Raw genomic sequence first — 24,396 nt, forward strand, 5'->3', positions numbered from 1 at the left:
TCCCCTGCACACGTGTGTGCGTGCGTGCCCAGGCGTGCCCTCAGACCCAGGATGTGCACACGTGCGCACGCACACACCCACACACGCACGTGCACACCCCCCACACACTCTGTCCCATCAGAAGGCCAGATGCGGCCCTTCTTCCCCCAGCCTGCTTCCCCCCGGCCGCGCTCCGATGTCCAGCGCTCGGCTGGTGCAGGCTGAAGGTCCAGCACCCCCACCGAGGCCGGGCCTCACAGGTTGGAGCCGGAGCACGTCTTGCAGCAGTGTCCCCCATAAAACCGGTGGCTGCACATCCCGTGCCGGGGCACCAGCGGGCACCAGGGGAAGTGGTCTCTGCAGACGCCGTCTGAAAAGCAGCAAGTGCCGCGTTAGCCAGGGTCCTGGGGTGGGGGCCAACTTGGGGGTTGTGGAGGGCAGCCTGTCAGGGAAGGTGTGGCCCAGTGCGAGGGGCCGTTCCCACAAGTCCCTCCTTGGAAGGTCCCTCAGGACTGACATGTCCTCCCTGCTGTGTGGCACCCACCCACTGAGCGACTCCGGGGACAACGGCCTGGCCGCCTGCTGTGGAACTTCAGTTTGTTCCCTGAAAGAGCAAGACCCCAGCGCCAGGGCTCTCTAACCCCGGGCACCCCACGTCCTCCAGCCCACTAAGGAGCTCTCCGGGCATGTTACAGCCCCACCCCGAGATGCCAAGGCCAAGTCAAGAGGGTCCAGGCACTCACCTTTCTTCTCTGCAGTGGGGCAGAAGTGGGTGTTACAGGCCGTGGAGGTGGTGGGCTTCTGGTGCACGAAGCAGCCCAGGGCTGGCCGGCCCCCTGCCAGGCACTGCACGGCCCTGGTCTGCACGCCGCCCCCACAGCTGGCCGTGCACTGCGAGAAACAGTCACAACGGTCATCCGGGGCTGCTGGGTCCAGGGCGCCCTCTCTTCCAAACCTCCCCTCCACCCAGACTCTACAGGGATTGTTGGGAAGGTGACCAGACTCTGATTCATCCCAGCTGTGGACAGAGGGGCCAGTACTGGAGATGTAACACGCTCCTGCGCCGTCCATGTCTGATGAACACAAGGGAACTAGAGCGTGTCTGCAGGTAGCAGGATCATTCCCCGGACCTACCCAGACTCTGGGTCTGGCACTAGAAACAATGCCCTTTGTGGAAGGCCATCACCCAGGCACACTTTCTGGGACTCTTGCCAGGGAAATCCTTAACAAGCCAACTTCCACAGAGGCATGATAAAATGACGTTCCTTCTAGACCCCAAGTCCCCAGACTCCAGATGCTGCCCGGAAGTGACAACACCAGCAGTGTGGGCTGGCATCCTCCAGCGGCCACACTCGGAGCACAGGGATCCTGGCACTCGAAGGCAACACGGCACAGAGGAGCCAGGGCATGGAGGAGCCACACGGCGAGGTTGTCGTCCTCCAGCTGCTGGGCTCACAGCCTCCAGACCCTGTGCACGGGTCCATATGAGCTCGATGGAGGGCAAGACACCGGGGGATGGGTGACCAGAGAGACAGAGGGACCCAAACCAGCAAGCACTGAATCTGTCCAGAGAGCAACCTGATATCTAGACCGAACTATGGAAATTGTGCTCCAACACGGCTTCTCATTCAAAAATGTCAAGACTGTAGGCAACTAAGGAACACCTGCAAGAAGAGGGGGTCAGATCCCATTGTGGACATCTGGGTCGTGGTGGGGACGCTGAGTCCAGTGAAACCAAGGGCAGATCTGTGCAGGACAGATCTGTGCAGAATAGGCAGCTGCACAGCAGAGGCTATTTGCCAAAATGTACGAGACAGCACGGCAGAACCCCATTCAAATAAGGGCACTCAGCAAGTTCTGGGGCTGAAGTCAGCTACAAGCGGGCAGTCAGCTGCCCTCCTGCTTCTTCCCAGGACCCCCTGTGAGCAGAGCCTTGAGAAGCAGTTTTCCAAAGCCTCCAGGGAAGGGGCTCTAGCAGAGCAGCTAAACATCTTTTGAGTCGGAGTCCAGGAAAGTCACAAGCTGAAGACATTGTTCTTTCTCCTCTCCTCTTTCGGTAGAGGATTGCTGGGCCCCCAGAGGCGAAGATGCAGGGCTCCAGCTCATAAGCATGTGGGTCTGGAACATTTCCAGGAGGCTTACCCCTTTTCTTCAAAACCAACTTTAGTTGGAGTCATCAGTAACTCAGGTTCAATATATGACTGTAGCAATCAGAAAAAAAAAAAAAAAAAAGGTGTGGGCAGATTTGTGTCTGGCTCTGGAATTAGGAGGCTCATCCACAATGGAGCCAGACGTTCCCACTGCCTACTGCATCCGTCTGAACATTTGGCAGCAGCACAGTCTGGCTCTGCACTCTGTGCCTGAGCCCCTCCCAGCTGCAGCCCAACCGAGACCTTGAGGAATGCCGGTTGCAGTGGCCTAGGGCTTACGGCTTTGCATGGGTCACATATGCATCTCTACGTGTCCACGACCTCTCTGCTGATGGTGGAGTTCCTGTAATCGGCAGCAGCGGGGGCAGAATTCCAGCCTTGCCAATGATGTGTCTCAGTTGAAAAACCAGAGATCTAGCCATCATTTTGCACCACTTAAAATCATAAGGAAGTGATTTGATTCTTTTTGTCACGGATTTATTTATTCAGAACAGGAATCACGCACCTCCACGCACTAGGCACCGATCCAGATGCTGGATACCGAGTTCTGGACACAAGAGAGTCGCCCATCCCTGGGATCTACCATCCCTCCTCAAACTGTGATCCTTCCCACTGTGTGCAGAGACTCCAGGACTTGGATGTGGAAGTCAAAGCTGATGGTGCCTTCCTTAACTCGATGGGGTTTAGCGTGAGCATTTCAGGCTTCCTGCAGATGGCAGGATGCAGGCGGCCAATGAGCTGCCGAGACAGGGACCTGCCCTTGTCCACAGACCAGCACTGTTGTGGTGACAACAGCCACGGCCGTCCGACCAGACCCCGCGGCTGCCGACGTGCAGGCTGGCCACCGGCTGGACCCGCCCCACAGCGGGAGCTTCTGCAGACTGGGCAGGATCTGAGAGCCTGCATTTCTACACATGGTGCTTTGGCCACAGTCCGGGCCACACTCCCAGAACTGCGGCTCTAGTTGACCAGAGCTGTATCAGCAAACGCCCCTTCCTCTCCTCTTTTTGTGTTCAGAGACACTCGGCCACATCTGAGTCTGACGCGAGTGTGCACGGAGCCAGTGTGCCATCAGGGGAGCTGGGCGTCTCGTAAAGGGGCTGGGACCTCCTGTGTATGGCCCAGGCAGTCACTGTCCGCTGGCAGCTGTGTGGACTGCTCCCACCCTCCGAGCCCCAGCCCACCTGGCTTACTCCTGCCCGCCTCCCGGTGTCCTTGCTGCAGACGTGGGAGGACCCGCTACCCGACTCTAGGACGGCCTCTTCTTGCCTTCAGCCCTGGTAGGGCCATCACTGGAGTCTGCAGCACGCATGCACGTGTTTCTTCAGGGTCTGTGTCTCCTGCTGATGCCAGACTCCCGAGGGGCAAGGGCCCGGCCTGCGGGTGGGCAATTCTGGGTCTGTCCACTGGTGGGGCGGTGCCGTGAAGCAGGCCCCGTGTAGGTGGGCACAGAACGTGAGACAGGATCGTCACCCCCTGAACTATTCCTTCCCCGCCACCGTCCTCTTCCACGTCCTCGAAGCCCTCCTTTGCCTCTCGTCCTTCACCTCCTCATGCCTGCCTCCCTCATCCAAGGCCTGCGGCCATGCAGAGCTGAACCAGGGCTCCTTGAGGGGGATAAGCTGTGGTCCAGGGGGAGGGCCACCCACCCCAAGGTCGGCAAATGGGGTTTTCTTGCCATTCCAGAGTTAAACAACCTTGTCGAATGTGACGGCACCTCCTGGAAGCCCTCCGTGCTGACCGCGCTCAGAGAGGGCCCCTGTGGGTATGTCAGGCTCAGACTTCCTGGGCCTGTGAACAGAGACCTGCTAAGCGCACATTTTTCAGAACACTGAAATCCTGAAAAACCTTCTCCCTTCTGGATTCTTCCTGTTTCAGGAATGGTCCTGTGTTATCTGGGACATCCTACACCAGAGATGTTCAATGCGGCTTAAAGAGACGAGCTGGGACCTGGTCATCACTTAGTCGTTATCAGACATCCAAACAGGTGCATTTTTAAAATAACGTCTGCCTCTGCGTTTGCTTGAAATCACAGGGATGCCTCTGTGTGTCACTGGCCCTGACAGCAAAAAGTAAGAAGCCCTGACATGCCTCGGCCCTGTAGCTCCTGGCTGACGCTCTGGTTGGCTTTATTTAAAGGGAAACTCCCCCAACTCCACAGTCACGGGGCCCACGAGTACCAAAGGCTTCTTCTAGGGCGGGCTCAGCTCCCACACTCAGAAGCAGCTGGTAAGCAAATCCACTCTCATTCCTGAGAGTCAGAGGTCTCACAGCTTCCTTCTCTACTGTGATGACCTCTGTCCCCTCCTGGGAGACCCATGAATGCTTCTCCCTTCATTTGTCTCCTTCCTGGGCCCCGGGAGGTGCTGTCTGTAGCTGCTGCCCACCAGAGCGCTCCCCACTGTCCGGAGACCAAGGTCCCCTTAGGTCGGGTAAGTGCATACAGCCCTCGAGGGCTCATCATTTCCACCCCTGCTCTAAGTAAACATCAGCACAGCTGGGAGCTTAGTTTGGCTTCCAAACAAAAACTCCCTCCAACTCAGCTGGCAAGTGCTGTGACCTTATCCATCAATAACACGAGATGATTCTTGTCCCCTTGAGTGCCACCCTAACTGCAAGATGAACACGGCACATCAGAGGTGGACGGGCACCTGACAAAAGGGTGCAGGGAGCCTGTGCATTCTGTGTCTGCTTGTGCGTCCATGCCCGTGTGTCTGTGTGGCCACGCCGTGCATGCCCGTGTGTGTGCATGCCTGTGTGGGCGCGTGCCCACGTGTGTGCCCGCCTATGGTCTGTGTACATGTGTATGTCCGTGTACGTGCGTGTTTGATACAACCTCGGTACGACTGTGGGCATAGCTGCCGTATCGATCATCAGTGACACAGCTCCTTGCCCCTCAGAGCCCCTGGATTTCCAGGTCAATGGTGCACGATCCTGGAGAAGAACCCCCAGAACAAGCCAGGGCCCCCGTACTTCTGCAGTGAGGACACACTCCCATCTCCGTCATGTAGAATCAGACGGTCCAGCAGGTGTTCTTACGTAAGCCATTCCCGGAACAAATTAGCATGTGAACCACCTAACGTGAAACCCCGGGGAGCAACATGATTTAAGTCAGACCTACCCGGCAGCCCACAGGAAACGTGATGATAAATAAGCACAGCCGTCTAAATCATAGAAACCCTAAGGATCCCATGATGGGAGCCGCCATCTTCCGACTGTGACAGGAATAAACCTGTCTGGGGGCAGAGCTCACCGGCCACTGGCCGTCCATCACGGCCTGACAATGTCCCGCAGCTCGGGCGCACAGAGTCTCGGGGACCAGCGCTTAGCGCACCCATGACCCCTTACCCCCAAACCGATGAGTCACACTGGATGAAAACTTCAGGCGGCTTATGATGAAAATGATTTCCGAGAGAAACACACATTGAATATTTCAGACCAGAGAAAACTACACAAGATGTATTTTAGGTTTGGGGTTAAATGAAACAATAATAAATCTCCGTTTTTCTGAATTTTCCCAAGGTCTCAGATGAAGCCCAGCGGGCTGACCACCAGTCCAGCCGGGGGCCGGGAGGTGCCTCGGCCTCGGGAGTCCCCGTGTAACGGTCTCGGGAGACCCCTTATGCGCCTCCGACCCACGCTTCCCGAGCAGCGGGAAAGCGCGGCCTCCGCCCCGGGGAAAACGTGACCCGACCTCCTCACTCGTCTCTTGCTTCATCTCACAGCAAAGACTTGAGCGCACAGCAAAACGAAAGGGGTTTCCCACTTGGGAAAACGCAGTCATTGATACAATTTGCTTAAAATAGAAAAGGCCTGAGAAGGCTACAGCTCCTACGCCCCCTGCTCCGATCATTAACGCGAACAATTTCTTTTTCTTCTCGTGTTACGTGAGTCACATAGGGTACATCATTGGTTTTGGATGTCCTGTTCCATGAGTCACAGTCTGCGTGGAACACCCAGTGCTCACGACAACACACGACTTCCTTAATACCCGTGTCTCATTTAAGCGGTTTCGGGAGATGGGCTCCTGTGTTTCTAACGCGCCCTCCGTCAGGTTGGACGAGCTGCAGAACCAGAAGCGGGGGCGGGGGCGGCTAGAGCCGGGCCGCCACCTCAGGCCCGTGTTCTCCCTCCCTCCGTCTCCTCTACCTTCATCTTGCACAAAGAGGGAGTCTGAGACCAGCCGCCATGTCTAAACGAGAAAGAGGTCCTTTCCGTGGTTCAGCTCCTCTGGCCAGACCGACAGAGCAGAGAGTCAGAAAACATCCCCCACGCCTGCTCATGGGGCCGGCCTGAGGGGAGCCCCTGTCTGTCCTGGGCAGACTGCAGAGACCAGACTCCTTGGGGTCTGGCCAGTGAGGATGGCTCAGGACATCTGAGCCCCACGCAGCCCTCCAGCAGGGCCTGGGTGCACCCCGGGTCAACAGAAAGAGCAGCGGGAGCAGGAGCAGCGCGGGGACCGAGGAGTAGAACCGGGCGGGGAGGGGAGCCAGGCCCCAGGATGAGGACCGGCCAGGACCCAAAACAGGGAAATGGGGCGAGGTAGGAAACGGTTACCCAAGCTAACAGAATTCTTCCTTCGAGTGGAAGGTGGTGTGGACAGAGGAGGGACTGGGGGCACGGAAGAGCCCGGGCAGGCCTGGGCGGTCTGGGGTGCTCCAGCCCCTCCCCATGAGCACAGCCTCAGGGATGCTGGGGCAGAACGCGGAGCCATTAACTTGTTCCAGATCCTGTACTTCCTCCCTGTTCACACGCATCTCTGGGGGTATCTTCCCAGCTTTTACAGAAAACAAAACATGTTTTCCCACACTTAATTGCGAACACGGCACACGGGCCCCGCACACCAGCCTTGGAGAGCTGAACCCACGCCCAGGAACATGGGCCCTGCACCCACTCCGGAGAGAAGGGTCAGGACCTGGCTCGGTGGGTTTGGGGGTACACCCTCGAAGAAAGTTCCCCACCTAAACCAGCAGCCAGCTCCCAGGGCAGGAGGCTCTGCCCGCCACTGTGCGGGAACTGAGGACCATCCTACCTGAGACCAGGGTGCGGCAAACCAGCTGGCTCGAGGGGGGCCGGCAGCGGCCTGCAGGGGGTGCCGGGGGCAGGGAAGCAGGGCGCAGGCCCGCTCCAGCTCCACGCCGGGCCGCGGCAGGTGCAGGCACTTCTTGGAGGCCAGCTCTCGGTATTTCCCAGAGACGTGCTTTTCGGCACACCTTAAGAATCTTTTCTGTGTTCCTCTTTCACACGTACCCGAGCACTACAAATGAAAACAAGAGATGTGAGTGAAAAATACGCCTTTGCTGGTGGCTGTGTCTTTTACATCACTCGTGAGTCAACGTCCGCTTGAATGCTAACGGAAGTGCAAAAATTCAATGAGACCTACTCAGCCTTTGCATTTTCAAAAGGCATTACGTATCCATCTTTTAAAAAGCAGTATCTTAAGGTGCAGCTTTGGGGGCCTTAGGAGGGGAAGAGCAAACAAAAACCAGGAAAGGCGTAGTTCTGAAATGTGACGGAGAAGTGAAAATGCCGTGTTGCTGCTCCTGCTGGAAAGTGCAAAAATCTAATACACGAGCAGGAGACCAGACCCCTGGGCACTCCCGGAGCTGCGCCACCCAGCTGTGGCAAGATGCTGGCCCCCAGAGCAGGGGCAGGTGGAGGACACCCAGGGCTCCGAGTCCTCCCCCGGAGCACCGAGCCAAGGCGGCAGGTATGCTTGGGGCACAAATCCATTCCTTCCCTGCCGGGGAGTGCTCGGAGCCGGGGCTGTGGCTCACGTGGCCCCCCGGTAAACCGCGGACAGTGAGCTGGGCCGTGGAGGCCCCCAGAGCACACAGGAGGGCAACGTGCACTGCGGCACCGCGAGGCCGGGCCCCGAGGGTCTCGGGAGAGAGGTCCCGGCTTCAGGCACTGCTGCCTCGAGCTCATGGCGTGGGCGACGCTGAGCCCCGTGTGTGAGTCCCTCTGGCTCGGTGTCTGCAGATTCCGCACACGGGGGACCCCAGGGCGACATCTGTTCAGGTTCCAGCCTCACATCCTGGAGGGTGGCTTCCAGGTGCTTGCAGCATCTCCGCCCCACGGAGGAGAGGGCGCGGGAGGCTCCCCTCTGTGGGTGCCGGGAGGAGCTCTGGCCTGCGCTCGTGCGTGAGATACTCAGGGTGACCCCCTTCCACCGGGAGGCCACCCACAGATTGTACAGCCTGGCAGCTTCCTCCCTAGAGGCTCGGACCCCTGTCAGCGTGACGGCTGTCCCACCCCCCCGTCCTGGCCTCAGCACCGAGTGAGCGCGGGCCTTGTGGGTGCTGCTGGGTGTCGTGCTTGAAGGACGCGGCTGGAAAGCCCTGAGCAGGCCCAGCAGAGCGCCGTGAAGGGCCCAAGCCCAGAAGAGTGGCCTGAGCGCGGGAACCAGACTCGGAGGAAGAAGGCGTGGAGGGAGAGAGAGGGAAGCAGGGAGCCCCGGTGGGGGGAGGCGACCCCCAGACGAGAACTGAACAAGGTTCCGTCTGGATACGCGTACCCGGGACCTGGAGCACTAGGGGGCTGGGCCCGGGAGCACGCACCTGCGACCAGGCAGACACAAGCCACTGCAGCTTCCTGTGCTTGTGGCAGCGCTTGAGCAGACAGACCTCGTGAGTCCTGGGTTTGGGCTCCGTGCCGCAGGCGGCGTCCGGCAGCAGCAGTGCCCTGGCGGAAGGGCTGGTGCTTTTACAGGCCACGGACCTCTTCCGCCATCCCTTCCCGCAGGTTCGGGAGCACTGCCCAGGAAGAAAGGGACAGAAACCCGCAAGGAGTCCGTCAGACCTAGCCAGGGGTGGGGGGATCCCCCCGCAGGCCCTGCAAGTGTCCGAGAACCCAGCTCTGCCACCCGCCCGAGGGGGCCCCGCCGTACCCCCATGCGACCCTGTCCCACTTACCTCTGCCCAGGGCCCGGTGCTCCAGGCGGGCGGGCAGTTCTCAGAGTGGCAGGTCTGTCGGCTGGAGGGCACGGGCTGCGGACACAGGCTGGCCGCCACCCGCTCCGACACGGAGTTGGCCCGTCGTGTGCACTGCACGGGCCGGCTCTGCGTGCCCCCACCGCACGTCCGGCTGCAGGAGCTCCAGTTCCCCACCGACCAACTGGGAGGAGACGAAGACAGCTGAGTGAGGGGCGCCACGTCTCCCGCAGACACAGCAGGCTCGCCTCACCAACAGCCCCCGGCCCCGGCCACTTCCAGTCGCTCTCCAAGCCTGCCGGGTCCCGCGGCGCCTCACCTCCGTGATGAGCTGCCCTGTGCTCATTCCTCCCTCCCCTGCTCTACCACCTGCACTTGGAAATGACTCCCCTCCACACAGTCACCTGTTCTCCCCTCTGGCTTGTTTCTAGGTGGGAAAGTTTACACGTGTGCAAAAGGAAGGCCCCGTGTGTCCCCAACCCTGCAGCACGTGAAGCAAATTCCAGACATGGACGTGTTCCAGCGCACATCTCGGGATGATGAGGCTTCTCTGGTTTTTAAAACAACTGTAATACCATCGTGATATCTAGAGAATTTTTTTTAAAGATTTTATTTATTTATTTGATAGAGAGAGAGATCACAAGTAGGCAGAGAGACAGGCAGAGAGAGAGACAGGAGGAAGCAGGCTCCCCGCTGAGCAGAGAGCCCGATGCGGGACTCGATCCCAGCACCCTGAGATCATGACCTGAGCCGAAGGCAGAGGCTTCACCCACTGAGCCATCCAGGTGCCCACCATCGTGATATCTAAAAAAAATAAACCATGATCCCTTAATGTCCTATTGCTCGTATTCTTATTGTTCTATTCATAGATTTCATACTATATCACTTCATACCATACTCTTCAGTACCGTATTATTACGACTACCACAATGTTCAGTGCTTCGTCCCCAGCTGGGTTGTGAACGTCCTGACTGGAGTTCGTCTGCTGGTTGCGAGCCCGGAATCCACAGAATCCACTGTTCATGACCCTTAACGGGTCTTTTTTCTCTTTACTCTATAGGTTCTTTCTTTATCTGTCTTTCTATTCCATTAATTGGTTCCAGAAATGACACGGCGCACCGTGCTGAGTCTCCACAGCCCTTTCTGATGGTCACAGGAGCTGCCCAGTTACATCTCTGTGGTTTTGCTTCGCGTGTTCCTCTGTCCTCCGCGCGTCCTATAACTTGGCAGCTGGCTCCAGGGGCTGGGTCACAGTTAGGTTCTATTATTTACATATATATTTCTTGTAGGATGACCTCGGCTGTGATAACTTCCAACGGGAGGCCCATAACGTCTGGTTGTCCGTCTTCGAATTTATTAGAAGCTATAGAGGATATTCTCTCTCAAAGCGACCTTTTCTTTTTTCTTTTCTGAGTGTGAGAGTATTTTTTGTTGACACGCATGTCAGCCTCTGATGGGGAGGGACGCACCCAGCTCAGCCAGAGGCACCACCGTTGGGTGTCAGACAAGCCTGAGATGGTCTACAAAGCACCCGCTGGATTTGTACAAACCCATAGCAGGCGGCCTGAAGGGGCACACTCTCGGGTGTGAGGTCCTGAGAGGCAGGAGGGGCAGAGTTGAAATGTGGTCCAGGCACGGGGGATCCTGTGATGAAAGACCTTGGGCTCCTCCTAGTCTCCAAGAGGATGTGACAATTCTCACTCTTACTTGTCTTCCCATTCAGACCTTTCAAGCGAAAACTGGAGACTCTGCAGGTAACGTTGGGCCCCGCGGGGCTCCACCGTGCTGGTTGTGGAAAATCCGCTGTGAACGCCAAGGAGCAGCACGGTCTTCATGTCGCAGGCAGCGCCACGAGCCCATCCTGCAGTGAGGGGCACGGAGGGCCTGCCGCGCTTCCCCTTGCACATTCCCAGCCCGTGCCATGGGTCGTGATGAGGCACATCCCGGGACAGAAGCGCCCGGGAAACACCTGTGGGCCTGTCCGGCTGGACCCACAAGGGGCTTCTGTCTGCCTAGCAGCCATCCCTGAGTGTGAGTTAATCCAACAGTGGTTTTCTCCCAAATCTTGGGGGTAAAACAGGGGATCTGGGAAGGTGCCCTGCTTTATCCTTTGGCTCTGTGACCCTCTCTCCCATGTGCCTGCTGCCCGTGAAAGTCACACTCTGGTCAAGCAGCAGCCAGGAAGGCCTGGTGGGGGTTTCACCCGACGCCGCTGAGAAGCAGCCCGTGCCAACGAGAGGTCCGTGAGGACCGAAGCAGGGGAGCCGACTTGTGCAGAGAGGGACCCAGAGCGGAAGGTGGAGAAGGCCCACAGGACTGCTGGATCGCGCCTCTCCTTCGCTTTTTTTAAAATATTTTATTTATTTATTTGACAGAGAGAGAGATCACAAGCAGGCAGAGAGGCAGGCAGAGGGAGAGAGGAGGAAGCAGGCTCCCTGCTGAGCAGAGAGCCCGATGCGGGACTCGATCCCAGGACTCTGAGATCACGACCTGAGCCGAAGGCAGCGGCTTAACCCACTGAGCCACCCAGGCGCCCTCTCCTTCGCTTCTGCTGGGAGTCTCTCTCTGAGCACGTGGGTACACTGTTTTGAACAGAAGTGAGGGCAGGCAGTATATGCAACTCCTGAATTCGGGGTTTTACAATTTGGGTGTGGGGCCTGCTTAAAGTAGAAAAACCCAACAAAACTAAACACATCTGAGAAACTATTAGAGCCAGGACGAGCCCAAGAAGACACAAGCAGGTGTGAGTGTCTTAGGTTCCTGAAAGGGAGAAACGACATTAGGTAAAAACTAAGAAAACCGGAATAACCTGTGAACTCTAGTTAATAATGTATCAATACTGGTTTATTAATTCTAACAAATTCCACCATGCTCACGTAAGATGCTAATAATGAGTCAGTTCAGTGTGTGCGGCGGGGAGGGCATTGGGACTAGGTGATATGGGACTGTCTGCTCAGTTTTTCTAGAAACCTGAAACTCTTCTAAAAAATTAAGTCTATTAATTATTTTATGAGTTGATTATATTTCTGTACTCAAGTAATAAAGAGGAGGCAAAAAATCAGTCTAAAACACGCATTTTTCTTACACAGCAAAGCCTTCGTAAAGGTTATTTCTGAGTTGGTGTGGACTGAGGTACGGGTCGGAGTCCCTGTGACTAAGGCAGAGCCAGGGGTGCCCGGGGACTGAGTTTGGGAATGCAGACAGCCCGGAGTGAGAGCTCCATGCCTCGGGAGGCCCCCGGGCATGAAGGCGCTGCCCGAGTCTGGGGACGCCGTGCCTGCCACAGGTCTGACCAGAGCACCCACACTTTCCCCCACGCTCTCAAAGGGGCCGGGACTCAAGCCGCTGCAGAGCCGATACCTGCCTCTCGGGAAATCTGCGACCGGCGCGGTGATGAGGGCAGGGCGGGGGCTGGCTGTGACGGAGGGGCCGTCCCCGTGCTATGTCCCCGCGCTGTGTCCCTGCGCTGTGTCCCCGTGCTGTGTCCCCGCGCTGTGTCCCCGCGCTGTGTCCCCGCCTGGCGAGGGGAGCTGGCTTAGGCTCCACATCTCTCCTGACGCTGGTCCGAGGAGCGCTCGGCCTGCTGCGCACCGAGGTTCCTCCCGGACGCAAAGGACTGTGCCTCTAAGAAAACTATAAAAACGGTAACGCCAAGGGTTAGCCATCTAAAAAGGAACTGCCGGCTCTGTAGGGCTGATCCAGATCGGCTGTGGAAACGGTTTCGCTCTTCAGAGTCGAGGGGTCAGTGATCTCTCGTTCACCGTCAGCCACGGACGTGACGCACCCTCCGAGGCACGGTCCGTGCCGGCCTCGTGGCTGCGATGGCTCCGCCTCGGAGGCCTCGGGCGGCTCTTCCATTGTTCCCCCCGTTTCCCACGTTTGCTCTCCCAACCCCGCAGCCTTCTTCATTCTAACTGCTGTGTCCACGCTGGGGTCGCAAAGACATGTTGGCTGCTCTCGGGCGTTTCACACGAGCTCGTGAAGTCTTCTGTCTCCACCATCTTCAGCTGTTCCGACTGGGTCGGTCCGTTCTCTGCCTTTCCCTCGGCTGCACGTCATTAAGAAATCCTCCCCAGCAAAGATCACCCACACGGCGTCTGGAAACGCCAGCTCTGCCTCGTTTCACAGGCAGAACTCTGGGAAACGTCTTGATTTCAGCTCAGGAAAGAGTCAAACTCGCGGCGGCCTTGGGCTGGTGTCTGACGGTTCCCGGAGCAGAAGCCAGCCGTGCCTGCTCGTTTTCCGGCGGCCGCACTCGCCCCGCTGGGCTCTGTGTCCCGCAGTCCGCCAGCTCGCAGGAAGCAGGTAGCTGCTGTATCACCCGAGTCGGCCGGGCTTCCTGGGCAGGACCTGGAGGACTTGTACGCTCCCGTCGAGGGCTCCTGTCCCGACACTCCCTGTCCCCATCTCCCGGCGCTGCAGAAGGGAGTGGGGGGACTGTGGCTGTCTCTCGCAGCCCAGGCAGGGTTTCCTGCAAACCCCGTGTTCAGCCGTCAGGGCCTCCTGCTGTCACCAGTCATCAGCTGCTGCTCGATGACATGACTTTCGCTTCTCCATTAGGAAAATAATTGTAACATTTTGGTTTTGATTATTGAAGGTTTCCTCTGAAAAGGCAAATCCCCAGCAAGGGTATTTGAAGCAGCACCCGGGCAGCCCTGGGTCACCGCTGCCGCTCTGACACCACGGCCACTGTGGCAGGGACCAGGGCTGCTGCCGAATTAAGGCTGAGTCCCAGCCAGGGCCGCCCGGGGGCTCTTGTGTGCCGAGAGACCAGAAGTCTCGCAGACAGCGTGTAACCACTGGCTTCATTTTAGAACTTAGTTCTTGTTTCTTTTTTCTGTTTACTCTCTGAAATTTCAAGACCCAGCACTCTGCCATTCCATTTTCAGGGAGAACTCTTGACCTTCTAGGTAGTAGTTTGTCAGAAAGGGGAACATGCGGAGCAGTGGCAAGCAGCACCTGCCACACGGCCCTGGTAAATGTGAGGCACCCACGGCCGGATTTAGCTGCAGGTAGATGGGACGTGAGCATGGGACACGGTGAAGAGGAGCATAAGACATTCAGCTGTGACCAGGGGGCGGCCAACCTGCTCCGGCCGGCTCGGCTCCTGGCACTGCACCTGCCACGTTCCAGGAGGACACTCTGAGTCCAGCCAGCCACTCTGACCTTCCCACAGCTCCGCCGTGACCTCTGCCGCCATAAGCGTGCACACCCCCAAACTCAGGCTTCAGGGCTCAGGGGTGAGGTGGTTTCTGCTGTGGTCTGACAGGATGGGGACTGTGTGACTTGCGGGCAGATATGGGCATGTCTTCATGTGCAGGGAGTTCAAGGCCCACCCCACTTTTCTCCTAAAATGACACGTTTCAAAGACAACAATGTGCATCTAACGATACACAGATGTTGGCTTGAAAATTCTGCCTTTTTTTCATAGGAAAAACATCAGCCACAAGTTAAAGAGCACAGGTAGGCTGGACGCCAAAGGCACAAAAGTGGAGATTGGGGAGAACTGCCATCCCGAGCCCAGCCTGCAGGCGCCGTGGGCCCCGAGTGCACCTGCCCCGTCTGCTGCTCTGGGGATTTGTGACAGTCTGTGCCAAGGCGTTTCAACAGAATGCAAGGTGCCTGCTACTCTGACAGGATCAGAACCAGGCCTCCGGCTCTGCAGGATCTGATGATGCTGGTGTCGCTGTAGCCAGAGTCGCCGCTCGTGTTCTGCTCACACTCCAGCGTCCGGAGCAACGCGCTCGTCCCCACTGCGTCGAGGCTGGAGGACTGAGTCCATCCGGAATGACGGCAGCAGGCCCGACACGCGTCACTCCTCTGCTACCTCCACGGTCTCTGTGCAGCAGGTCCCGGACGCAGTCTTCCAGGGGCAGCGCTCACTGCCACTCCTCCGTCTGGTTTCCATGGCAGACGGGGAAGAAGAGGCTGAGCACTGGAGCTGGGGAGGACCCAGCAGCCGCAGGTCTGGGGAACCTGAGCCCCAAGGAGCAAGGGCAGCTGTCGATGCATCTGCAAAGGCCACAGGGAGGCATGGGGGGGCCCTGGGATACTCTCTGCTCAGAGCAAGAGCATCTTTTCCACCTCAGATTTCTCCCTGGGGCGCCTCCCTCCTGCCCTCCTCCTTGCCCATTCAACACCCAGCTGCCTCGATGACAAGCACTTCGGCACGGAGAGGTACGTGGGGGTGGCTGGTGACTCCGGACAGCAGACAAACCAGCAGTCTACAGCAGACTGCACACTCACAGAGCAGGGGGTCCTCCCTCCACTTGACTGGGTCCAACATCCTGAATCCTCCTGCCTGGAGTGTGAGTGAAGGGGCTGACAGGACCTCGGACAGTGGCTCAGCCTGAGCTAAGACAGAGGGTCCCAAACCTCCGCGGGCTCGTGAGGTTCTCCAACACCTCTGTGTCCCCACTCTCGCCTCTGTTCCACAGGAACCACAAACCAGGGGTGGGAGTCAGGAATGTGGATTTTTACCAAGCCCTTCCTTTCCTTACCTGGAGGCTTGGGTGACCAGCGGGGTGAGAAACACGACTCTAAGAAATGCAACCCCTGGCTCTTCTTCAGGACAGTTCAGGGCACTGGCTCCAGAGTTCAACACCGCCCCCCTCCCTGCATTCCTGGGGACTCATGTCGTCACTGCACTATGAAGAGATTTAGGATGTGCCCACAGAACCTGGGGCTGAGGAGCCTGGTGAATGGATTCTTCGCAGGTACTTTCATTCCCTAACACTGACGAGATAGAAGAGCTGCCCAGGGTCCCCTGGGGACCAGCGCCCTGGCTCAGTGGAGGGCTCCTGGTTTGTCAGATGGGGCCCTACAGCAGGCTCCAGCCCCAGACCCACGGCTGGGCTGCTGCGGGTACAGTGTCATGCCAGCTTAGGCTCCTTCCCCAAGGAAGACCAGCCCAGAGCCAATATTCGAGGAGCATGAACGGCTTCCGACCTTGAGATGAAGAGCTCTGAGAAGTGAAGGGAACCGAGCCCAGTCCCGCTACCCTGCCAGGCTCCCGGACAACCCACCTGGAGGGGTGAGGACCCATTCCTGTCCTAGCACAGCTCCGTGAGGCACGGTCTTGCAAACTCACACTTTGCTTGGACAAGGCAGGCTGTGATCATGGATCTATTCCTAACTGGGAACCCCAGCTGGTTCTCTGCTGGGCAGGGCCAATGCCACCTCCTCCATCACATGCCTCGGATCTGCCGCCCGGAGGACAAAGCGGCTGGATACTCCAGGGTGAGTCTCTGTCCCGGGGGCTCTGTCCATCGGTTCTACTCCTCTCCGGACACCGGACATGCTGTCTGCACAGGCTCCTCGCCGCCTCCCAGCCGCTGCCAACCTCAGGAAATCTCCCTCTTCTACCTGCTCTGAATGGACCCATCAGACTCATCAGGCCTTTCTGTTCTCTTGGCAGAAGAACCCGGCCCCTGCCCACGCCGTGCTGCGTGCCAGCCGAGCGTCTGCCCTGAGTTGTCAGCGTCCTTCTGCTACCGTCTGGTGCCAGAGGAGTGCATGTGGGACCAGCCATGCCTGCACACGCCGTCTGCTGCTGTCGGCGGAGCTTGTTATTGGAATTAAGAAATACCATTAAATTTGGTGTAGCTCGAAGAAACGTGAATGCGGAAGCTGAGAAGCTTATTTCTAAGAAAACTGAGTGGAACGTCTGGAATGACTCAGCAGAGACCAGTCATTTAAACAGAGCTTAGCCGAGCCTGAGGACAAAGCGAAATATGGAGAAAATAAAAAAAATATAAAATGATTCTGCCCTCGGATGAGGGGGACATGTTTCACTCTTCTCTTTAAAACAAACCCAAACTGGACAGTGTCAGTAACAGGCACGTGATTGAAAATAATCAACTTGGACCTTCCCTAGGCAGTCCTCCTCCTAGGGATCCTTTGGCCGTAACTAAAAGAATCTGAAGGTGGATGCATGTTTTCATAGCTTAAGTGCAAATAAAGGTTCAGTGTGTGTGTGTGTGTTTAAGTGATTTTTCCCTGGCTCTACTCTTTTCAGCAGTGGGACAGATAAAAGCTCCTCTTCTGTCCGGTGAGAACCCACGAATCCTGCCTAGGGAGCTCCTCGCCCACACAAACCCCTGCTCACAGAGCAGCTCCTAGTGACGAGAGATCGGAACCCAGAGCCAGCCGTGCTACCTCGGCCCTTGCTGTCCTGTGTGCCCGTTTCAGGCAGGGGACCCTTCTGGCTTCCTCCCTCCAGCTCCTCCCCCCTCTCACCGGATCTGCTTCTGGTTGTCCAGCAAAGCTGCTGCCTCTGGTCCATGTGGCTGAATCTGGGTTTGCGCTGGTTCATTTTATGTGCCACTTGGCTGGGCCATGCAGCCCAGATATTTGGTCACACACTATTCTAGATGATTCTGTGAAGATGTGTTTTAGATGATGTTAACACTGAAGTCAGTAGACTTTTAATCAGTAGCAGATTGTCCTCCACAGTGTGGGTGGGCCTCGCCCGATCAGTTAAAGACACACACATTTATCTTGTTATGTTACCTGTGAGTGATTCTCGGACGTGAGTGAAAGTGATGTGATAAAGGGATCGTGATACTAAAAGTATGCCATTTTAGGATATTCACGATTATGAGAATTATTGAGATAGTTCAGAATTACTTTCTAAAATCAGGGGTGGGTGAGGGATGAAGGAATATGGAAAAAAATGTCCCCAAGGAAAGGTAACTGAATAATTTATTCTTCATCTAAAGAAAGGCAAGTGGACGCGACCTCAATTACATAAACTAAATTAGAGATGGCCCTGGACAGGTCCTCGTCTCAGCTGAGAACAGAACAAAAGTTAAGACCTCCGAGGGAAGAGTGTGGCCATCAGGAGCCACAGCGTGAAGGTTGATAAGGGTCGAGAAGCTATTGCGAGTCCCTTCCCCAAGCCCTATCTTCCAGAAAGAGAGGGAGGTGGATCCTCACAGAAGTCCTGAGAATCACCACTGAGTCATGGGAGGAGGACCGTGGGGCCCCATAAGCTGCTCTTGGAAAACCCCAAAGGGGGGTGGTTTGTCTCCCACCTTTTTCAGAGAATGCGCGCGTGAGGCCACCCACCACGCTTAGACGTGTCGGCCGCTGGCGAGGACATTATATAATTTAGGTAAAAGCCAGATGTATCAATATAAGCTTGCCTGTTTATTGACCTTAAATCTAATTTACTTCTTTCTTTAGAGAAACTCTCTTATCCTGAAGGTATGCCCCTTTCCTAATTGAGGGAGGAGAATAAAACATGTCATCCAAATTGCTGAGAAGACAGATGTACGGATACATCCGTCATCCACATCCCCCTACGAGACGCCCACATACTGACGGGAGGGGCGGCCGCGGCCAGGTTCAGGGCGGCATTTTCTATCAGGACGCTGATTTGGCTGGGAAGACGTTATCTAGCCCAGCAGCTGGCAAACAACAGCCCAGAGGGCCAGATGGCGAATGTTCTCGGCTTGTGGGCCACAGGGTCTCCATTGTCACAATTCAAGCAAGCCACAGCAGGGAGACAGCAGCTGGACAACGGGGAAGCTCCTGGGTGTACCCGTGGCTCCCGCCAGGCCTCACTGATGGTCATCAGAGACCGGCGGCACTGGGCCGGCAAGCCAGAGTTTGCAGAGCCCAGGCTTAAATTCAATTACAAATACCAGGCTTGAACCTGTGTGCAGACCCAGGAAGCAGCGGGCATTTTTATGGTAGCCAGGATGCTCTTAGAAGGCGGATGCCCTGAGTGTGGCCAGAGCAGATGACAGGCACACACGGCCCCCTTGTGGGAGACAGATGTTGGCCATAACACAGCACTTCCCAAAGCAACACACCCTGCACGTTCACTCTCGAAGCTCTAGCCAAATACTGGGGAATCTGTAAGAGACCGTGAGGCCTGCTCAGACCGAAGCGGGCGGCTGCACCCAGCAAACAGGAGGAACCCACAGGCTGGGAGTCCGATGAGTCAAAGCCAGGCTGCAGCCTGGAGCTGCTGAGAGCTACGGACTCCTGTGGGCCGGGACCAGAAGCAGCGAGTCCAGCTCCCCGGCCCGGCTCTCGCCGTCCTGCCCGCTCTGGGCCCCGCACTGTCCTCGGTGTTTACGCCGGTCCATCCATTCACACACACACTGGCATTAATGTCGTCAGCGAAATTCTCGTCTTACAGATGAGGAAATCGAGGCCCAGGGACAAAGAGAGCCTTTGTGGCAGCCCCTACGGCTCTGGATGGTCAAGGTCATGCAGCTGGCGTGCAGCAGGGCCAGGGGTAACAGCCTGTGAGCCCGCATTCTTACCCACTCTGCTGCATGCTGCTTCCAGACCAGGAGATTCTGATGGGAGGCCATTCTCCAAAGTGACCCGGCCCTAAGAGGTCCCGGGAACCATGCAGGCAGTTACGCATTTGCTGGCCATGACCTATTTCAGTTGCACATGGTGGGACGTGCGTCTATTTCGTCATCACAGACGTGAGCTTGCTCCCCTAGCTTTGTCCCAAGCCCAAAAAACCTATAGTCAGACAATGAATCCAAAGAAAATCCCTATTCTTTCTTCTCATAGCTAAGTGTGCACACAAAGCAGTATTTGGAAAAGTCCTTAATGATTCGGTATTGAATCGGTGTCCACATACTTAAGGCTGAGCTCTTTCCAAACAGTTTTTCCTTCCGTGTCACAATGTCAGGTTTCCTATAACACCTGAAAGATCTCTCCCTGCTTCTCAAGAGAGCCTTTTTGGTGGTCTCTGGGAAAACCTGTGTATTGCACATAAACTTAACTATTCATCAACTGGCCTGGGTTCATTGTTCTTTCTTTTAAACATGAATGACCTTCCCAGAGGAGAAGGTTTAATTCATATGTTGAGGTGCAAAGCGGGACATAAATCACGGAAGAGTCACCGGTTGCTGCATTCCGACTCCCTTTTTTGGGATTCTTGTTTTCTGGGGAAGGAGCATTGGTTCTCCCTTCTGTTACAGAAGGTGAACTCTCTCCACTGTGGCTTCTTCCTTTCACGAGAAGGATTTGAACTGATGGCCTCATTCCTCCGACGGTTTCAGGGTTTTCAGGTATTTCTGCTTCAGGGTTTCTTAGATGCTGACTCCTAGATAAATACTCAGGAATGATCTTCTCCAGACTCATGAGTCAGTTTTCTAAGAATGCTTTCCAGGTGGCCTCGTCCAGAGTCTGGGCCTGGATGGCAGCCACCCAGCCCACAAGGTCTGGGCTGGAGGCCTCGATCAGCGAGGGCTGGCGACGGAGGGTTTCTGTATGGAGTTGCCGGAGACCGTCACCCGGGGGCTTTAAGAGAGAAAGCGAAGACGCAGATGGAACCCATGTTTGACAGAGGGGGAGCCGGCAAGCAAACCAATGCCGGGATGCGATCTGTATCCTGCACAAAGCCTCTGGCACAGTCTTTGCTGTCAGTTAGCGGAGATAATAAGAACACTGAGGTCACACGGCGACATCAGGTCCATGAGCTGTCCTCATGGGTCTCCGAGGGCTTAGCCCATGAAATTGAAATAAAACCGGTCATCTCATTTCTTGGCTTCTTGTAGTTTAATATATGAAAGCAGTGATGACAGCTGTATGGTGGGGAATAGGAGGTCTAAACCTGCAGAGAGGGGTCGAGGCAAGCGTTCAAAAGTGGAGAGAAATGATGGCCGACACAAATTCCACAGCTTCCACAAAATGACGGCAAGACGGGATTTTTTGCAATGACTGCCAGGAGTCCCTACATTTTATCTGCTAGACTGTCAAACGGCTCCCACACGGAGGTCCAGGGGTGAAGGCAGCACAGGCTGCGGACGAGTTTCCTGGCCAGGAGATGCCGCAGGCAGGTGCCCCCCAGAAACACAGGGTCAACACTGGATGGATGAACAAGGTCAGATCAATCTCATTTTCTGCAGGGAGGATTTCTCAATGTGGCACTTTAAGATTAATAGGATCCAGGAAATGAAAGCACAGAGTATGGAGAATAATACTCACGTAGACTCGTGTCTCCCACCCCTGGGAAGCCCCTTCTCCAGTTGCATTCACTCTTCCTCAAAACCCGTGCAGATCGGTCTCCTTTTCTTACCAAGTGTTAGGAACCCACTGATGGCGTTTTATCCCCATCAGGGAGATCTTATATGTTACCAAATACTGCAAGCTTGTTACACATTAAAAAAATAATAATAATTAAATGATATCGGTACCTGTTAGGATAGTTAGTTAATTAAATAATTATTTGGTCAAATACTGTTATGTCTTTGGAGTCAACATCCTGGTGTAAAGCTGCAGATACTACTCACAAAGCTTATCAGATGATTCATGTTGTAAATGTCATATTGATCTACTGCTCTTAGAAACACTGGAAGGTGAGCAGGGATGTGCACACCACAATCTCATTAATGACATTTACTGTATTATAATTGATATAACTTATTAGCCTACATCACAGAAGATCCTAGTGATCTGACGGTACTGACATCATGTACAGGGACATGAGAAAATGCTGTACTGTGTGTCTGAATGCACTCACAAAAGCTCAGGACTTTTGCAGTGAGTCAGGATAGAGGGAAGCCCCTATTTAAAGACCACATTTTCTAGCTCAGCTGGTTTAGGTGACTCACATTGAAACAGCGGCCAACCAGTATAGCATTTCTGATCATTCATCCTAAATACCATATGCGGAGCAGAGAAATGCTGTTTTGGTGTTTCGGACAGCCCTGTGATGTCTTTCCTTAACTGCCCGTGTGTTGTAAAGTCTATACACATACAAGCAGCCGTGAGAGAACTGCATTAGCATTCAGGCACACGGGAGAGGAATCTGTGGGAAATTCAACTCTGTGAACTAAATAAAAGGGTCTCCAATGGAAGAACCAGTGAAGGCGTCTGAAAATACGGAAAAAAGGCTTCATGTGTGGCTCCTCACATAGCACGAAATGACATTGGATGGTCTTCAAAATCTTACTGTCCTAGAGAAACCATTATGTGTCCCAAGCCCAAAAAACCTATAGTCAGACAATGAATCTGATGCCCAAATCCCTCTAGTCTGTGTAGTTCCAGTGCTAAGGACAGCTAAGCATCACTGAGATGTGTCATCTGTATTACCGCATTAAATCTCACAGGAAATCTGCACGGGAGGTACAGTGATTATACCCATTTCAGAGATGGGAAGCTGGGGGGCTGGACACTGAGGAACACACTCACGGATCTTCAGGAGCATGGGATACAGCCAGGATTTCAGGGCAGGTAGCCTGGTCCTAGCATCTGCGCTCTGGCCCCTGTGAGGCCCACCACTCTGAGGCTACCTGGAGGCATGTCACAGATATGGGTCACAATGGGTCACAGTGGCCCTAGGACTGTGTGGGGAATTGCCAATACTTTTTTTTTAAAGATTTATTTATTTATTTATTTGACAGAGATCACAAGTAGGCAGTGAGAGAGGGGGAATCACGCTCCCTGCCAAACAGAGAGACCGATGTGGGGTTCAATCCCAGGACCCTGGGATCATGACCTGAGCTGAAGGCTGAGGCTTTAACCCATTGAGCCCCCCAGGCACCCCAGGAATTGTCAGTTCTGGAGGAACACTCCACAGGCTCCAGGCTCTGCAGCTGTCCCCACCGTCTGGGGGACAATTCCTGCTGTGGTGGATCCACTGAGCAGATTCCGAGTTAATGTCTTGGTCACCACAGATGGGCCACATAATTATTTGATGGGTGTGGACCACTCTTCAGTAGCTTGATAAAGAAAGCACTTATTTTAGACACTCTTTTTTTTTTTTTTTTTAATTTAAAAACCACGGTGGGCATTTTGAGAAAGGAGGTGCAAATGATGCTGCACGGAGACTCCTTTACCAAAACCAAATACATGGTTGAGAAGCTGTGACCTGTCAAAAGAGCCCAAACAAAAAGACGAATCACGTTACAAGCTATCTACACATGTTCCAGAAGGCACTTGGGGGAAAAATGGTCTACAGGAGCAAGGCTAGGACGATGGAGACCAGCTTCACTCTGGGTGATGAAAGAATCCTCTGGAAATGCCCTGCTTCCAGCTGAGCTGGGGAGAAGGGAATCTTAGTGGAGCCTAGTAACGATCATAAAGGAACCCATCCAACAAGATGTACATGGGAAAAAGACAGCATTCAAAGAAAAGATTAAGAAGATAAAAATATTGTGAAAGAAGACTCCCTGTCTCGAATACAATTCTTCGAAATAGCCTAACTCTGTCAGGAAATTTAAGAGAGAAAGAATTGTATGAAGGAAGACCTCAAGGAAAAGCTAAGACGACAGGATGACATTACAGGAGCAAGAAGAGAAGCACCAGGAAGATGTTCCAAGGTCAACAAGGAGTAAGGCGATCTGTGGTTTAAGGATCCTTCTTGAAAAGTCTCCTTGAGACATACTCCTGCTGGCCAAGAAAACATTTAAACTACTCAACTGAAGAATGAGAAAGCTATGGGATGCAGGGACTGGCAAGGCCACTGTTTCCACTTAAGTAGACCAGTAAGATTGTAACACAGAATGAACACGTCCTCTTCATTGAAAGAATAGACTCAATGGTATGAAAATCACAATACAATTAAAACTAAATCAAAGCTAGACAATTTAACAAAGATTGGGGCCTGAGCCAAAGTCTGATGAGTAGAAAACAAAAGAAGTAGAAACATACCAATGGCCTTACCTTGTCCAACAATATTCTTACAGTTTTAGTTTGCTTTGTGACATTGATAAAAAAGGAGGAGGAGGAGAGGGAGGGGAATGGGGAGGGGGAGGAGGAGGAGGGGAGAGTGGCTAAAGCATATCATTTTAAGTCGTACAGGTAACTATCCTAGGATTTGAAAAAGACTGTGTGTTTCCTAAAAAACATGAGAGACAAACTAGAGAAGACCATTAATCCAAAGTCAGCAAACAGTAGGGAGCTATTTAAAAATCACGAATGGGAAGCCACCACAGATGGAAGAATTGATATAAGACATATCTACTGAGAGATCCTTCACAAACCCACAAATCACTCTCTAGAAATGTACATGGATTATAAAGGCAAACTACCAAATTAAAGGCAGTCTACACTCCAATGCAGGGACTGACGTGGTCATGGTAGGAACGCTGCACGGAGCCATCTATCACTCATCTCAGGCATCGAATGACAGGTGCTTTCCTTCTCTTCACCCTTTTAATGCCCCAAGAGCTCACTTGCCCGAATCATGGGCACATGTCCCAGTTCAATGTGTTCCAGTGACTTGGGGGCTGACACTAAGGCCGTTACATACACACTAGAGCCTTCAGAGCACAGTCAGTGGTGTCTGGGCTGCCTCTCGGCTCCCAAGAGTTTCCATCTTTGACCTGTAAAGCCCGTGGACCTGCGTGTGTAGAAAG

At 54.7% G+C, this 24,396-nt stretch overlaps 1 protein-coding gene across 1 annotated transcript in view; it reads right to left on the reverse strand.

The window, feature by feature from the left end:
* Window positions 1–233: 233 nt before the first annotated feature.
* ADAMTS16 (ADAM metallopeptidase with thrombospondin type 1 motif 16) overlaps window positions 234–24,396 on the reverse strand; it is a 176,818-nt gene continuing 152,655 nt past the window's right edge. The window contains exons 22-26 of the mRNA XM_044233985.1: window positions 9,044–9,245; window positions 8,690–8,884; window positions 7,162–7,386; window positions 723–870; window positions 234–349 (exon numbers count right to left, since the gene is read on the reverse strand). Coding sequence (XP_044089920.1) covers window positions 234–349; window positions 723–870; window positions 7,162–7,386; window positions 8,690–8,884; window positions 9,044–9,245 — 886 coding nt within the window. The remainder of the gene's footprint in view (window positions 350–722; window positions 871–7,161; window positions 7,387–8,689; window positions 8,885–9,043; window positions 9,246–24,396) is intronic.

The sequence above is a fragment of the Neovison vison genome, chromosome 1 (assembly GCF_020171115.1).
Source record: "Neovison vison isolate M4711 chromosome 1, ASM_NN_V1, whole genome shotgun sequence".
Classification (NCBI taxonomy): Eukaryota; Metazoa; Chordata; class Mammalia; order Carnivora; family Mustelidae; genus Neogale; species Neogale vison.